The sequence below is a fragment of the Hyla sarda genome, chromosome 5, assembly GCF_029499605.1.
Source record: "Hyla sarda isolate aHylSar1 chromosome 5, aHylSar1.hap1, whole genome shotgun sequence".
Classification (NCBI taxonomy): Eukaryota; Metazoa; Chordata; class Amphibia; order Anura; family Hylidae; genus Hyla; species Hyla sarda.
The window spans coordinates 286,118,003-286,135,736 of NC_079193.1; the positions used below are offsets into that span (position 1 = coordinate 286,118,003).

At 40.0% G+C, this 17,734-nt stretch overlaps 1 protein-coding gene across 15 annotated transcripts in view; it reads right to left on the reverse strand.

Moving 5' to 3' along the window:
• Positions 1-17,734, reverse strand: part of ST18 (ST18 C2H2C-type zinc finger transcription factor) — a 445,260-nt gene that overhangs the window by 43,618 nt on the left and 383,908 nt on the right. For 10 of the 15 annotated variants that reach the window (XR_008844230.1, XM_056521908.1, XM_056521911.1 and 7 more), the window contains 5 exons: positions 17,360-17,437; positions 15,543-15,611; positions 12,733-12,795; positions 12,575-12,655; positions 3,936-4,157 (listed from right to left, as the gene is read on the reverse strand). Coding sequence is in view for 13 of the 15 variants with exons in the window: in XM_056521908.1 (XP_056377883.1) it covers positions 3,936-4,157; positions 12,575-12,655; positions 12,733-12,795; positions 15,543-15,611; positions 17,360-17,437 (513 nt within the window). In the remaining 2 variants the exon portion in view is untranslated. The remainder of the gene's footprint in view (positions 1-3,935; positions 4,158-12,574; positions 12,656-12,732; positions 12,796-15,542; positions 15,612-17,359; positions 17,438-17,734) is intronic. The other 5 variants (XM_056521909.1, XM_056521904.1, XM_056521903.1 and 2 more) reach the window with 2 other exon arrangements.

Consider the following 17,734-nt stretch of genomic DNA (forward strand, 5'->3'; position numbering starts at 1 on the left):
CAACGGGATCACAGGTGTGTGGGAGGGGGAGGGAAAAGTAAAGGCTCACCCTGCCAGGTTGTGCGTACTCCCACACAACCAAGATGTGCGTTTCATATGATGATCTCGGTCTGCAGCCTTCCCAGAGATGGCGTAGAGATGTAAGGTGAACTTCAGAAAAGATGGGAATATCGGCGCTGACCAAGGAGAGGACAATAGAGCCAGGTGTGTAGCGAACAGATTTAATCCAATGCGACGCGTTTCACCGCGCTTGCGCGGTTTCATCAGGCAGTGTGTATAGTGAGCAAGGAATATGCAGCATATTTCCCGCTGCTGCTGTAAATGTTGCGCCGCGTGAAATACGCTACGTATATGCCAGGTGGGAATGCACCCTAAAACTACAGCCCCTGCATGACTAGACATCCGGTGAAAAAAATTAAAAAAAGAACCACAAAAAAAATTAAAAACATGCAAACTCATTGCACAAAAAAGCATGCAACGTAGACCAGAAAGTAAAAATTTAAATGATAAATTCCCCCCCAATAGCCCAATATTAAACTATGTGAGAGAAAAAGGGAAGAGATTTTCTTACAGCAACCAATCACAGCTCAGCTTGAAAGCTAAGCTGTGATTGGTTGATGTGGGGAAATCTCTTTACTTTTCTGTCATAGTTTGATAAATTTGGCTCATTGTATGTATATTACACTAAGAGCATACTATTTTGCAGCAAACTCCCACAAGGGGGAGCAAAATATGCATAAAACATGTTTTGTACATTTGAGTGGGGCTATTCCTCTAGAATGTGCATGTATTTTAGTAACCAAGTTATCAAAGGCGACATGTGTATGGAGTTTGCATGTTCTATGTGTCCTATGAAATCAACCTTATTGTTTGCGCTACTTGGATGAAGAAATTTAACAAGGAATTTGTTCATGTAAATAAAATGCAACAATAGTGACTCTAACCAAATAGACAAAACTCTCTAAGTGCTTTTCATATGGACTTATTATGGTCATATATAGCGTTGAAGTTTTATATACAAACATATAGTTATGTAAGCTTATAATCTTTTTAGCTTTTTTTTTAATACATTTTTTTTAATATACCTGTGAAAGTCACTTTCTGTTCACATACATTTTGAATTGCCATATTGCATAGTTTCTCTTTACTCTGTTTAACATATCTTAATGTCTGAAGAAGAGGCCAGATAGGCCCAGAAATGCGTCACATGTTAAAAAATTTATTAAATAAATAAATCAGTACTAAAACTTTACATTCCTCTCCTCTGGTCCTTCTTTTATGATCCCAAAAATGTTTGCACCTTAGTACAAATTTCTCTTGCATTCAAATTGCCCATGTTGGTGCGAGCACTGGAATAGTAGCAGCCAACTGGAACAACACCATCACCACCATCCTGACTAGAGGTTGATGTGATTTATTTCAAGCATATTGAGTGTTGTGCCTCTGGATTGCTTAACACCATTTGGTTAGTTACACCCTACTTTCAGGGGCGCCACTTTGGCTATGATCCTTTACATTGGAGCGCTTGTGTATGTGTTTTGTAACATATCTATGTAAATTTGTTCAATAATGACCCCTCCACATATGTGTGTCGTTTGGTAGTGTTTCATTTGAAAACACGCCCGCAATATTTAACATTTGGAACACGTCACATGGGTGCCAGACAGGGACTGCATCTTGCTGTCCAGCATGCACAAATAATGAATGCCAGATCTAAATAACTGATGCCAACTGATGCACTTTTGTCATCAGCCGGGGCATCAGTTGTGGCGAGTTTGAGGCTGGGACGCCGGACATGTGTGAACCTAGCCAAAACTTTGATTATTTAATTAACTCGTTCCCGCATTTTCAGGTACATGTACGTGGTGACTTGGGATGACTTCCCACATCAGTACGTACATGTATCTGAAGATAATAAACTGTCACAGCGCCGCCAGGCACTGTGACAGTTTATTGAGCTTAGCTGTGCTGCACAGCCAAGCCTCCCTCCCTTTCACAGCCAAGCCTCGGCCAGCGATCTTTGCTATTGGTTCGTCAGTACAGACGGACCAATAGCAGGGATCTTGCGGTAGTCTCCTCCTTCACCCTCTTCTCTGTCACTTTACACAGTGAAGCGATCGGTGGTGAGGGGGGCCCCGTCGGAGGAGGCCACCTGTGGCACTCAGCTCCGATCCTGAGTTAACCCTGTAGATGCTGTGGTCACTGTGACTGCAGCATCTATTAGGGTAACAGAGGGAGCGGCCTCCATTGTCATGGCTGCAGGATCAGATCAGTCTTTACCTGAGGTAATGACTGAACTGATATCCTATGCCTGTCAGTACAGATGTGTACTCCATTGAATTATGTGTAAAATAGTAAAAAATAATAATAGTAAATTGAAATAAATATAAAAAAAATGAAAAAAAAATGAAATTTGAAAAATAAAATAAAAAAATTTGAAAAATTATTAAAAATATAAAATAATTTTATCTAATACATAAAAAATGATTAATTGGTGAATGTGAGCAGTGTAATACTGCCCAGACATCCGGTCTATAAAAATTCCCTGATCCTAGCCAGAAGGCCAGGATACAAAGGGTGAGTGCCCAGAAGAGAAAAAGTGCATGCTATGTGCCATCTTTCAAGTGGGGCTACAAACTCCCAAGTGAATTACGGCACTCTCATGTCACCACTCCCTGGGCACTTTTGCACCTTGGCTCTTACTCTACTGGGACCTTAAGACCAGATCCAGCAGGAACAGGTCGCTTAAGGGACAGCTGCTGCTCTCCACAGCCATACCTAGTACACCTGCCCTGCTGTGTGGTTCCCCATCTTGCCTTGGTGGTCTCCTACACTGCCAATTAACAGGAAAGGTAGGTGTGGAATCTACTGTTACAATTAAATTGCTTGCAACAGAGTGAGCAAAGGGAAAAGCAGCAGTCTTCTGGGACAAAACTACCACCACCATCATGGAGTAGAGAAATGTGATAATACTATAAACTCTGTTAGCGTTGTGCCTTGGTGAATTGCACAACACCCTCCGGTGAGTCACAACCTATTGCCTGGCGCTGTTTTAGGCTACGATCTTTCACATTAAAGCACTTGCGTCATTTTATATTTTAGTTTTTCTGAATCGTGGCAGCGCCCATTATACGCTGAAGGAGTTGTTGCTTGGGAGGTTGTTCTTACACAATTATGCGCCTTGTGTGTTGGCAGGAGAAGCAGCTTTTTGAGGATCTGCCATACTTTGGCTTATATGAGCGTTGTGTCTACATAGGCACAATCTCATCTGGAGAGTGATCCAATTCACCTGCTATTTCTTTACTCTTTCTTAAAGATAATACACAGGGGAGCACTCTAGTTGGTTTTTTTTTTTTTTTATTTTTTATTCTGGACCTCCTGGAAAGAATATAGTGGTAACTTTGAGATCTACAAAAGCCTTGAGTCTGGTTAGTTCTAAACTGAATGGATCAAAAAAGAATGTACCACATATATTTAAGGAATGTGTATTGATGTAAGTTGTTCTTTAAAGGTGGAAAACAAGTTTTTTTTTTTAAATCAACTGGTGGCAAAAAGTTAAACCAATTTTTAAATAACTTCTATTTAAAAATCTTAAACCTTCCAGTACTTATCAGCTGCTGTGTAATACAGAAGAAGTTCTTTTCTTTTTTAATTTCCTTTCTGTCTGACCACAGTGCTCTCTGCTAACACCTCTGTCCATGTCAGGAACTGTCCAGTGCAGGAGCAAATCCCCATAGCACCTCTCCTGGCACCAATTGATCCCCTTTAAGCATAAAATGTAAAAAAAAAAGAAAATATATGTTTTTTATACTAACTCAGTGGATTATACATTTATAGGACCGGAAGTTATATTAATTATATTTTGTATGGCTTTGTGTAAAACACTCATTCAGTTTATAAAATAAATGTTGAAGAATAGAAAGTATGCAAAGTACCTTCTGTGCGTGACGAAAACATTATTGACATGTCCAAGTCCATTGCAGCCTGGAAGTGGGCAATGTGGCAGCTCCTGCTTATTTTGCTTCCATGACAACGATGAGCCATTCAATGTACTCTCTTTTTGCCTTTTAGCAGCCAAAGGACAGCCAGAAGCACTTCGATGAGATGTGTATTTTCCTGATATGTGGCCTTGGCCATCACAGCCTACAACAGGACATCTGTGCAAAAGAGAATCATAATTATTTTTTCAATATGGCTCTTCAGAAGATATTATTTGCTTCTCTATGATGTTTTTTCATGGCTGTATATCGATATGTTGCCCTGTCACCACTGTGCAAATTTTTTTTTTTATAAATCTGCTTCAAGATATTCACATTATGGATTATGGACCTAATAAAATAAAATATAGTCAGATAGACCAAATAAACTGTCTGGGTTCACACTTCTAGGCTGTTTGAGGTGTATGCACTTAGTCTAAGGCCTGTAGTGGGTGGTTTAAATACAGACTGTGTAATGAAGGTGTTTAGTCATTGTAAGGACCCAGCCCATTTTCACCTTAAGGACCAGAGCATTTTTTGCACATCTGACCACTGTCACTTTAAGCATTAATAACTCTGGGATGCTTTTACTTATGAATTTGATTCCGAGATAATTTTTTCATGACATATTCTACTTTTTTTTGTCGATATTTGCCTCCTTTCCTTGGTGAAAAATTCCAAAATTTCATGAAAAGGAAGCCCCTATGGTGCCATAACAGCGCAAAAAAAAAAAACCACATGGCATACTATTTTGGAAACTACACCCCTCAAGGAATGTAACAAGGGGTACAGTGAGCCTTGACATGCCACAGGTGTTTGACGACTTTTCGGTAAAATCGGATATGTAAATGATTTTTATTTTTTTTTCACTAAAATTTTTTCCCCAAATTTACCATTTTTACAAGAGGTAATAGAAGAAAATGCCCCTCAAAAGTTGTAACCCCATTTTTTCTGTGTATTGTAGACGGTAATTACTCTCCGGTAATTCTGTTTCCCTGAGCCATGACAGCACCACCTGAGAGACTCCGCCCCTAGGGACAGGAAACATGAGGATAAAAATAAGAGCCCTCCTCCTCGGCCTCAGTGAGTTTCAGAGACCAGAAGAGCCTTCTAAATTAGTAAGCATAACATAACATATTTGAAGAAAAAAACTAAAAGAAGTGGACCCCCACCATGTGTGGAAAAAAAACCTGAAAACATAGGGTGGGAATGCCCTGGTGCTGTCATGGCTTGGGGGAACAGAATTACCAGTGAGTAATTACCAGCTTTCCCGGTCACATGACAGCACCACCTGAGAGAATATGAGAGAAGAACCAATTAGGATGGGATAACTGACTGCAAGACCTTGCGACCAAAAGAAAGGGAAGAAAAACTCCCAACGTTCACCAGGTAATGAGGAAAAATTATGAGGTGAAGACCAGGTAGCTGCGTTGCCGATCTGATCTACAGAAGTGCCTCTTCTTTCTGCCCAAGAGGCGGCTACAGCTCTGGTTGAGGGAGCTCTAAGATCAACTGGGGCAGGTAAACCTGACACTGAATAGGCCAAATTAATAGCTTGTTTTATCCATCTAGACAGGGAATTACTACTAGCTCTCTTGCCCTTATTTTTCCCTGCAAATTGAACAAAAAGGGTGTTACAATTTCTGAAATCTTTAGTTCTTTCAATATATTTAAGGACACATCTTCTAACATCTAAGGTGCTAAGGGACCTTTCCCTGTCATTAGAAGGATTGGAACAAAAAGACGGGAGTACAATCTCTTGTGATACGTGAAAAGTGGAGACAACTTTAGAGAGATAAGCAGGATTGGGGAGGAACACAATGCTATCTTCCAAAATCTTTGTATAGGGTTCCCCACTGGACAAAGCTGAAAGGTCACCCACTCTACTAGCTGTGGTGACTGCTACTAACAGTACCTTCTTAAGGACTAAATGACATCTAAAGATTCAAAAGGCTCTGATAGAACTTTGGGTCCCTAGAAATAGAAAGCCTTTTGAGTGCCTTAAAAAACCTTATTACCCAGGGGTGATTGGGGATTTTTGTGTTATACTAAGCCCCTAAAGCAGATTCTTGAACTTTTAAAGTGGCAATTTTTAAACCCTTATCCAGACCTAAAACATCTAGGATTTTAGGGATGTCTGGGACAGAGTTTGCCGAAAAAGGTTGGTTAAGAAAATTCAAAAATGTCTTCCAAACTCTGAAATAGATCCTAATTAGTTATTGCTTTTCTGCTGGCTTCTAAGGTAGATATTACAGTGTCTGAAATACCTTGTCCCCTGAGTAACACCCTCTCAAATGCCAGGCCGTCAGGGGGAGACTTTTCACATGTGGATGGGACACTGGACCCTGAGTTAGGAGATCTGGTAATTCCGGAAGGACCCAGGGATCCGACAGAGACAGCTCTCTCAGTGCCAAAAACCAAACCTGGTGTGGCCAAAAGGGGGCTAACAGGATTACACAGGTTTTCTCCATTCTTATTTTCTTGATTATTCTGGGAAGTAACTGAAGAGGTGGAAATATGTATACTAGTTCCCATTCCCAAGGCTGAGTCAGAGTGTCCACTGCCCAAGGCCTGTCCTTTGGATTTAAAGAGGAAAATCTCTGCACCTATCTGTTGCTTTTTGTGCTTAATAGATCTATTTCTGGCCAGCCCCAAAGACCGCAAATTTGTTTGAAAATCTCTGGGTTTAATCAGTCTGTTTTTGAATTTAGAGCTGAATTTAGAGCTTCAAAGTTCTGCAAAGTAAAAATTTATTTCTCCAATATTCATAAGCGGTTCGCTTCTTGTAGTGTCCTGGCGGTTTATAACCGGCACTGTAGTTGTATTCTTTGAAAAAAAAAATGTTTTCTTGGTACAGGTGTTGTTTTGCATCTTTTAGAGCATAACAGACTGCTAGAAGTTCTTTTGCATTTGAGGAAAGGGAGGACTCTAGAGGATCCCAACAACCCTGGAAACTTAATTCTCCAGTATGCACCCCCATCCTCAAGGGCTTGCATCTGTACTGAGAATTTTTGGACTTTCCAAAACCCAATCTAGGCCCTTGTTGATATAGCTTTCCACTAACCACCAGAGAAGTGAGTCTTTGGTTTTTTGTGACAGGAGATACATTTTGTCTAGGTTTTATACTGTCCCGTTCCAACAGCTGAGTAGATTTTCTTGTAGAGCCCTTGAGTTGAATTGAGCCAAAGGCACCGCTTGGATCACTATAGTAAATAGGCCCAACAAAGACATCCCCTTTCTTATGGAAACGGACTGGCAAGTCAATACTTCCCTCACTTGTTTTTCTGATTGCCCTACCAAAAGGAAATCGTCTAAGTACGGGACAAATAAATCTACCCCTTCTCGGATGTGAGCTGCCATTTCAGTAATAATTTTGGTCAAAACTTTGGGGGCTACAGCTATTCCAAAAGGCAAAGCCCTGAAATGAAGGTGAGTTAGACCTGACTCAAATTTCATGGTTATACGTAAATACTTTTGGTAGTCTGGCTGTATGGGGACGTGTAGATATGCATCTTTTAGATCTATAGAGACCATAAAGTAATCTTTTGTTAATAGGTTCACTGTTAACTTTAATGTCTCCATTTTGGATTTTTTGTAGATGAGATACTGGTTTAGAGGTTTTAGATTTGTAATGGTATGGTAAGTATTGTCTGTTTTTTTTTTTTTTTTTCTTTTTACCAAAAAGAGGGAAGAGTAAAAACCTAACCCTACTTCTTCCTGAGGTACTGGGACAAGAATCTGTTTTTCTAACAGAGATAGGACTTATTTTTGAAGAGCCACTAACCCAGAGGGCCCGAGTGACTTGATGTCACCCTTGGGGGAGTCAGAGGGAGACTGAGAAACTCCAGGCGAAGACCTTCTTTTAAGGTACTTAAAACCCAAGAGTTGTTTGATATTTTTTCCCACTCTGCCACAAAGTTTTTCAGTCTGCCTCCGACTCGCCCCAGACTGTCATTGCTGACTAGACATTTTAGAACTTGTGGAGGCTTGGTTAAAGAGATACCCTTTGGATTTTTGGGGAAAATGCCACCTTGGGGTATCTTCAAATCTACAACCCTGCCCTTAGATTTCCTATTGGGGGGGGGGGGGGAATAATGTCTGGACCGATAATGGGAAAGAGGAAACTTTTTCTTCTTATCCCCTGCTTTCTCAAAAATGTCTGCTAATATAGGTCCAAACAGAACTTTCCCTCACAAGGAAGGGCGCAAAGTTTGTTCTTAAAGGTTATGTCACCAGGCCAGATTTTAAGCCATAAGACTCTATGGGCAGAATTGGAAAGCTCAACAGTTCTGGTCGATAACCTCAGAGCATCCAAAGATGCATCTGCCAGAAATGCCGCTGATTTTTTTAATGAGGCATAGCATTTAATAATTCTTCATGAGGGACCTGATTGCTGATGGCCAAAGATAGCTGATCTAGCCAAAGAATTAAAGACCTTGCAACCCAGGAAGCCGCCACATTAGGCTTAAAGGAGGCAGTGGCGGCCTCCCAAGTTCTACGCCATAAAATCTCAGATTTTTTTTGTCCATAGGATCACGTAGAACACCTAGGTCTTCTAAGGGAAGGGCACCTTTCCTGGAGACTTTAGAAATTGCAACGTCTATCTTAGGCACCTTTTCCCACTCGGATAACTCAGTATTGTCAAAAGGATATTTCCCTATTAAAGCTCGGGGAAGAAAAACGTTATTTTCAGGATTTTCACATTCCTTCTTAATTAACCCAGAAAGACACCTGCGAACGGGAAAGGCTCTGCATTTTCTCAGCTCTAATCCTTGAAATTGATCCTGAATTGATTTTTCCTCTATAGGATCTTCAATACTCATGGACAATCGTACATTTTTAATTAGGTTATCCATATCCTCTGCTGGAAAAAAAGGTCTCCCTGAAGTAGTGTCCTCAACTGAAGAGGAATCCTCATCAGATGAATCTGTTTCTACAGCAATTCCATCCTTCTTAGATCCCGTTGGCTACACGATAGGGATATCAGGAGTAGGAGCCAGAGAAGAAGCAGAATTTAAAGCAGTTTTCTTAGAATTCTGTCTAATTAAATAATAGTGCATTTACACCCCACTGGCATTTGACAGATCTTTGGAACAGTGGGCTGTGCAAATTACAAATTTAATTTTTCATTTTCACGGACCACTGTTCAAAAAATCTGTCAGACACCTGTGGGTTGTAAACGCTCACTGTACCCCTTGTTACATTCCTTGAATGGTGTAGTTTCAAAAATGGTGTCACGTGTGTGTGTGTGTGTGTGGGGGGGGGGGGTCCACTGTTCTGGCACCATGAGCGCTTTGTAAATTCCAGACACAATCTCTCTCCAAAAGCCCAATGGTGCTCCTTCTCTTCTGAGCCCTGTAGTGCATCAGCAGAGCACTATACATCCACATATGAGGTATGTATATACTCAGAAGAAATGGTGTTAAAAATTATGGGGGCTTTTTTCTTATTACCCCATGTGAAAATAAAAAATATGGGATAACACCAGCATTTTTGTGAAAAAATAAAAAAAAATCATTTTCACGTCCAAAACTAAAATTCTTCAAACACCTGTGGGGTGTTAAGGTTCACTATACCCCTTGTTACGTTCCGTGAGGGGTGTAGTTGCTAAAATGGGGTCACATGTTGTTGTTTTTTTTTTTTGCGTTTGTCAGAACCGTAACGATCAGCCACCCCTGTGCAAATCACCACAAATGTACATGGCACTCTAACTCCTGAGCCTTGTTGTGCACCCGGAAAGCACTTTATGTCCACATATGGGGTATTTCCATTACAAATTTTGGGGGTCTTTTTTTCCCTTTACCTCTTGCGAAAATGAAAAGTATGGGGCAACACCAGCATGTTATTGTAAAAAAATAATTTTTTTTAACAATAACATGCTGGATTAGACCCCCACTTTACCTTTTCATAAGGAGTAAAAGGAGAAAAGCCCCCCAAAATGTATTAGGCAATTTCTCCCGTGTACGGAAATACCCCATATGTGGCCCTAAAATGTTGCCTTGAAATACGACAGGGCTCCGAAGTGAGAGAGCGCCATGCACATTTGAGGCCTACATTAGGGATTTGCATGGGATGGACCCGGATGCAAGAATTACACTTGCCTCGATACCAAAATTACCCTACGGTAGTGTTTCCTAAACAGGGTGCCTCCAGCTGTTTAAAAACTCCCAGCAAGCCTGGACAGTCAATGACAGTCTGGTAATACTGGGTGTTGTTGTTTTGCAACAGCTGGAGGCTCCGTTTTGAAAACAGTGCCATACCAGATGTTTTTCATTTTTATTGGGGGGGAGGTAACTGTGTAGGGGTATGTGTATATGTAGTGTTTTACTTTTTATTTTGTTTAGTGTAGTGTAGTGTTTTTAGGGTACATTCACACAGGGGGGGGGTTCACAGCGAGTTTTCCACTGGGAGTTTAAGCTACAGCGGAAACTTTGCTGCATCTCAAACTTGCAGCGAGAAACTCACTGTAAACCCCCGTCCATGTGAATGGGGGCAAACCTCCAGCTGTTGCAAAAGTACAACTCCTAGCATGCCCTCTGGCTGTCCATGCATACTGGGGGTTGTAGTTATGCAACAGCTGGAGGCACACTGGTTGCAAAACACTGTGTTTGTTACTTAACTCAGTGTTTCCCAACCCATGTGCCTCCAGCTGTTGCAAAACTACAACTCCCAGCATGCATGGTCTGTCAGTGCATGCTGGGAGTTATAGTTTTGCAACAACTGGAGGCACATGGGTTGGGAAACACTGAGCTAGGAAACAGACACTGTTTCCAAACCAGTGTGCCTCCAGTTGGCATGTTGGGAGGCATGTTGGGAGTTGTATTTATGCAACAACTGAGGGAGAACAGTTTGGAGACCACTGTGTAGTGGTGTCCAAACTGTAGTCCTCCAGATGTTGCAAAACTTCAACTCCAAGCATGCCCAGACTGCCCAGGCATTCTGGGAGTGGCCAGATGTTGTCAAACTACAACTCCCAGCATGCCCTGACTCTCTCTGCATGCTTTGAATTGTAGTTTTGCAACATCTGAAGCGCTACAGTTTGAACACCACTGTATAGTGGTCTCCAAACTGTGCCCTTTCAGATGTTGCAAAACTATAACTCTCAGCATGCCAAAACTGTCCAGGCATGTTGGGAGCTGTAGTTCTACAACATCTGAAGGTCCAGATGTCACAGAAATACAGCTCCCAGCATGCCTAGATTGTCTGGGCATGCTGAGAGTTGTAGTTTTTGCAACATCTGAAAGGGCACAGTTTGGAGACCACTGTGCAGTGGTCTTCAAACTGTGGCCCTCTAGATGCTGCAAAACTACAACTCTCAGCATTCCCAGACAGCCAAAGGCTCTCTGGGCATGCTGGGAGTTGTACTTTGACAACTCCTAGAAGGCAGCAGTGAAGATCACTTACCACTGATCTTCACTATTGCCTTTAATGTTGCCTCCGCCGCCACCACTTTCTGCCACAAGTCCCGCTGCTGCCTGGCGCTGGTCTCGCCGTAAACTCCAGTCCCAAAGGTCCCCGCACATTCTGGCCCCCGCTGTGGAGCAAGGATTTCAACTTTAACCCCCTGCCCCCAACTGCCATTGGTCGGTCAGTCCTAACCGACCAATGGCAGGGGATAGGAGGAGGTGGTACCCCTGCCACCTCACTCCTATCCTTTAGGGTCATTAAGTATCAGGACGTCAGGGGGTACCTGTACGCCCTTGGTCCTTAAGTTAAGAGTAGTTAGAAGTAGCACAGTCTGAAGAAGTCCTTAAAAAATACTACCAGGTAACTTTAAAGTAACATTAAGAAATGCTTATCTATAACATGAGAAAAATTAGCTTTTACCTCATGTTTTTATTATTTATTCTTTTACTTAATCTGGATCAACATTATTGGATGGACATGTGTCTTTTTTCAGCCTTACAAACTATGTAACTATGTAACCTGCCTGAACATAATTATTAAAATACCCCTTTAACTTTGAACATAAAAACAGTGAACCTTTTTGTTTGTTTATAGGGGATTGCTACCCATTCAAGTACAGATATACTGGCCCAGGTTTATCAATCTGCCAAAAACCTATACTCTCTGGTTTTGCCCATAATAACTATTCACAGCTCAGTTATCATATCTTAATGAGCTCTGGTAAAATGAAAGCTGATCTGTGATTGGTTGTTATGGGCTAAACCAGACAGTTTCGGTTTTAGTCAGATCGAAAATGTGTTTGATTGCAATAAACAATTACAGCCAGTCATGTGATCCAGTGATGGTTTGTGCAGCCCTCCCAGCACGTTGGTCAAACCTTCTAATAGGCTGACTAAACGAGCACCTATCCACCAGATCAGCACTTGTTTAGACAACGCATCAGCCCATGAAAAAGGGCCCTAATAAATGACATAGATCTGCATATAAGCTGGTAGCATAAAATGGAATGTTATTTGCAGACTATATGCAAAATTGTTAATTTTTATTTCATGCACTGGAGAAATAAAACAGTTGGTTGTGCCAATAATAATACCCCTTAATACATAATAAAATAGAACATACTGTGCTGTCTTATCATATTCCTAAACATATGTAATTGACCAAAATTCTACGAGTTTTATTTCACTTACTTAAGTTCTGGGTCCTCTTTGTCTTCTTTACTTGGGAATGCTTTGACACCACTTTTTCTGGCCCGAGGACATCCTGACAAACTGTGGACATAATAAAAATAATTAAGATACCTATTGGGAATTGTGGTAGGTCAAAGCCCTTGCAGAATCTGGTTTACCTTCTGTGAGAAGCATAATTCCCAGTGACATGTCCAGATCCATCACAGCCTGGGGTTGGGCACCTGAAAATATGCAGATCTTTGCTGTTAAGAATATAAATATGATGATTTTTTTTTCTCTTTATAACGCTAGATATCCTAATTAATTTGTCTAGAGATTTATAGCTTATATTCTCAATATGCCATAGATATTTAAAGCCTACCCGTCAGATCCAACAAAAAACATTTTTCAAAGGGAGTGGGTGTGGCCTCACTGTGTCGGTCTCCGCCCCCTCCCTCAATATGCTGTCTGTTCACATCTCCCCTAGCATTAGTAAAACTACTACTCCCAGCTTGTCCTCACTGACAGTAGAGGGACACAAGCTGACTGAGGGAGGATTTTATCCCCAGTTGTGAGCCCTGCACTCACAGCTGTCAATCAAGGAAGTGTGTCCATGACATAGGTGATGACGCATGGACACCGCAGGACTAGTATGTGTCCAAGCAGGCGGGGGGGGAGGGGTCAGTTGTTTGACTGGCTTTTTCAGCCAGCCAGCCATGAAATACTGAAAATTTTCTAATGAAAGCAATTGCCAAACCTATTGGTTTTGCATGCTTTGCAACATATCAAAAGTTTTTGTATCTGACAGTGCCCATTTAATCAAGAGATGAGAGAGGCCCAACTATTAGGACAACCATTGATAGTGTGGTGCCCAGTCCCTGTATCACTCATAGACTTTAATGGAGAGTTGGCTAGAAAAATTTGTCTTCCTCGCAGTGTCCCAGGAGTTAAAGAGGTACTCCGGTGGAAAACTTCTTATTTTTTAATCAACTGGTGCCAGAAAGTTAAATAGATTTGTAAATTACTTCTTACAGAGCTCTCTGCTGACATCATGACCACAATGCTCTCTACTGACATCTCTGTCCATTTTAAAAACTGTCCAGAGTAGGAGAAAATCCCCATAGAAAACATATGCTGCTCTGGACAGTTCCTAAAATGGACAGATATGTCAGTAGAGAGCACTGTGGTCATGATGTCAGCAGAGAGCTCTGTGGTCCAAAAAGAAAATAATTTCCTCTGTAGTATTCAGCAGCTAATAAGTACTGGAAGGATTTAGATTGTTTTAATAAAAGTAATTTACAAATCTGTTTAACTTTCTGGCACCAGTTGATAAAAAAAAAAATAATGTTTTGCACCGGAGTACCCCTTTTAAGTTTATATATTATTTGAAAGCTTTTTCTTTGAGTTGTGGTCTGGTAAGTAAAATGTGTGTAATCTACCAAACATAAGGGTTTAAATATTTTAAAGAATTTAAGTAGCCACAGGTCTGGCACCTCCCTCAAGTGTTATAGTGACTAGTCACCAATGGATACTTGAAGGTCATGATACTTGAAGGTCATGATGAGGCAGGCCATAGAAGTCCTAGGCTCTGCATATGTGTCAGGTGATGTGTGATATAGCACAAGACCAGCCAATTTATTCTTGTTTCCATGCAAGTTTTAGTTTTTATCTATGTGAATGACATATTATAGCTTGTTGGTTGCAATACTTTGTCTGATTTTGACATTAGGAGTATAATTTAACTAACTGAAGAGGTGGAGCTGTAGTGCAGAAACTGCTAGGTACGCCAAAACATTTTTGTCTGCATGATGCTGCTATAAACTATGACTTTGACCCCTGGCTGCCATTTTCCAAAAGGTGCAAAAAAGTGAGGAAAAAAGGGGTAAGCCAATGTAAGCAAATACATTTCATAATAAATCAATTTCAAATACAAATAATAATTGCTAAAGCTTTTTTACAAATTTTTATCTCTACATTACCCAACTGAGACTATTACTACTACTACTTATTTTTATGAATATTATTATAATTATTATTATAACTTTATCATTATTCATTCCATTGTTGCTATTCATTATCCATTACAAGTTTAAAAAGATCAAGTCTTATTTTCTTATCCTGTTTACATTAAATGGGTTACCGAGTGATTTTTTTTTTCTTAAATTTTTTTATTCTGCCCGGGCTGCCACAATAAAAATAATAAACCTTAACTAACCTTCCTCCTCTCCCCAGGTGCTGCTGGAATTGGTCTCCTGCCCTCTGACCCCACTCTTCTTCCTGGTGCCCAGGCCTGTTACATTACAATGTTGCTCCGCTAATCACTAACCGAGGCGGAACAGCTCTGTGATTGATGATTAGCTGAGTGCAGTGTGACGTGTTGGGCCGGAAGACGGTAGGACGGAGGAGAAGGATTTCAGTGGCATTGAGGGAGAGGCGAAAGGTATTATGGGGGAGATTTATCAAAATCTGTGCAAAGGAAATGTTGCTCAGTTGCCCATAGCAACCAGATTCCTTCTTTCATTTTGCTGAGGCCTTGTTAAAAATGAAAGAAGCGATCTGATTGGTTGCTATGGGCAACTGGGCAACTCTTCCTCTGCACAGGTTTTGATAAATCTCCCCCTATGAGCTATTATATTTATTGCAGTGGGCCAGGAAGAATAAACAAATAAAATAAAAAGATCACTTGATAACCCCTTTAATCTTGGTAATTAACTTTTTTCATAAAAGTATTGTAAATATTTTGATATTTTTGATAACTTTAATGACAGTAAAATTTAATTTGATATTTATGATAACTTTTGCAACATGAATTACAATAGTTTTCTAATTAACAGCTTTCAATGACTTTGTAAGCACAGTTGTATAGTATCTAAAACAAATTTATAGAGAAAACTGATAGCTAGTGATAACAACAGTATATTGCTATTCTCATATATGTGTGCCTTTAAAAAAAAAAAAAAAACACATGCATTTAGATTTTAACACGTACTTAAGTTCTTGGGAATTTGCAGCCATAAGAGACTTCAAGGTCTTGTCAGCCAATGGACAACCAGAAACACTGTAAGAAAAAGGGATATATTACAGAAAATAATGATGAAATAATAATAATTCACATTCACTCATAATTATCTCAATCATTCTATATATATATATATATATATATATATACATGTGTAAAATGTTTTTTATTCTACGTGCACTTCCGTACAAAACCAAAAATTTAAACTATCCAGCAATGCGAAAAAAAAAAAAAAAGTCAGTATTCTTTACTAAATGACATTGTTGCTTGGTTTATCTGTATAAATATTTGTTAGGGGATTCGTCTTCAGTCCGTATTTTTTTTGCACGTATATGAAAAAGTCACACTAGGTGCATCAGACATCCCTAGTACAGGAAAAAGGAAATGTCGCCAATAGAAAAGCTGTGCAACACCTCCATGCAACATCTTTGCTTTTTCCATCACCTCTTAGAAAAAGTAAATAACATTTGTGGATTTTATGTACCCAAGAAGATTACCATTAAATATGCCACTCAGCCTTAAAATGTTGATGGTAACATTAAAGCATCTATAAAAGGGGAATAATTGTTGAAAAAAGAAATCTCATCAGTGAATTACCTTATAAACTACATTAGGTTCATCTCTGCTATTTTTTTGTATTTATTTAAACAAAGGCCCAGATTTACTATTGCAAATCCAATGAAATTTTCCACTGGGTCTGACAAAAGGGACGTAGCTTTGGTGAAAGGGGGCAAGGATTTTAGTTAGGGGGTGCACAATTCTGGTTAAAAGTAAGACAGCTAATGGTTGGTCTTAACAGAGACTACACAACCTTTAGATTCAATAGACTGATCAGTCAGGCCGATACACTATGATAAATCTGGAACATGTAAAGGCTAAAGATGTTTTAGTTTGCACTGTCTTAAAAAGGGACCAGTTTTAAAGGGGTGTTCCAGGAAAAAACTTTTTTATATATATCAACTGGCTCCAGAAAGTTAAACAGATTTGTAAATTACTTCTATTAAAAAATCTTAAAGGGGTACTCCAGGCAAAACCTTTTTTTATATATATCAACTGGCTCCGGAAAGTTAAACAGATTTGTAAATTAAAATACAAGGAGAAGATGAAAAAAGTCGGCAGACTCACCAGTGCTTCTTTTTCAGGGTTGCTTCTTTATTGTATACTCACCTATAAAACATTGTGCAGAGGGGGAGAAAGGATCACAGTGGGGGGTATTCACTGTCAGGCGACATAATCTGTTTCACTCGGTATACGAGCTTCTTCTGATGAGTCTGCCGACTTTTTTCATCCTCTCCTTGTATCTAATATGTGACACGTCTTTCAAGTCAGAGCACTACCATAGCTTCGGGGACCACTCCAAACCATCCCTAGATCCTGGTCCTAGTGGTTGTCAGCAGCTGTGCCGGACATTGAACTTTCTATTCTTGCCTATATTGTATTAGATTTCTAAATTACTTCTATAAAAAAATCTGAATCCTTCCAATAGTTATTAGCTTCTGAAGTTTTCTGTCTAACTGCTCAATGATGATGTCACGTCACGAGCTGTGCATGATGGGAGAATATCCATATAGGAACTGCACAGCTCCCGGGACGTGACTCATCAGAGAGCAGTTAGACAGAAAACAACAACTCAACTTCAGAAGCTTATAACTATTGGAAGGGTTAAGATTTATTAATAGAAGTAATTTACAAATCTGTTGCTTGATGTCGCATGAAGAATTGAGCACAAATCTATGACTTTGAAAACAACATTTTTAATATACATATATGTGTATTTATATACATGCCTGCGATGAGAAGCATAGTTTCCAGTTACATGACCACTGCCATCACACCCTGGAGTTGGACAACTGCAGAAAAAAAACCTGAAAAGTCAAATTGTTTTACAAACTTGAGGTTTAATGTTCAAAAAAGCATCCAAACGTCAGGAACCAGACTTCCATTTATTACTAACTAAACTATATTTACCATATCAATGGCGATAGCTCATGTAAGGTGCCCAGCATGGAACATCCCCGTCAGCCAAAGCAAACTGATGGAGTTGTCACAACGTCGTATTTACATGCTCAATTATTAATATGGACGGGCACAGTGTAACCCAGCTGGTACTAACATTAGACGACGCTAGACACCCAATGATCAAGGAAGGCAAAACATAGAAT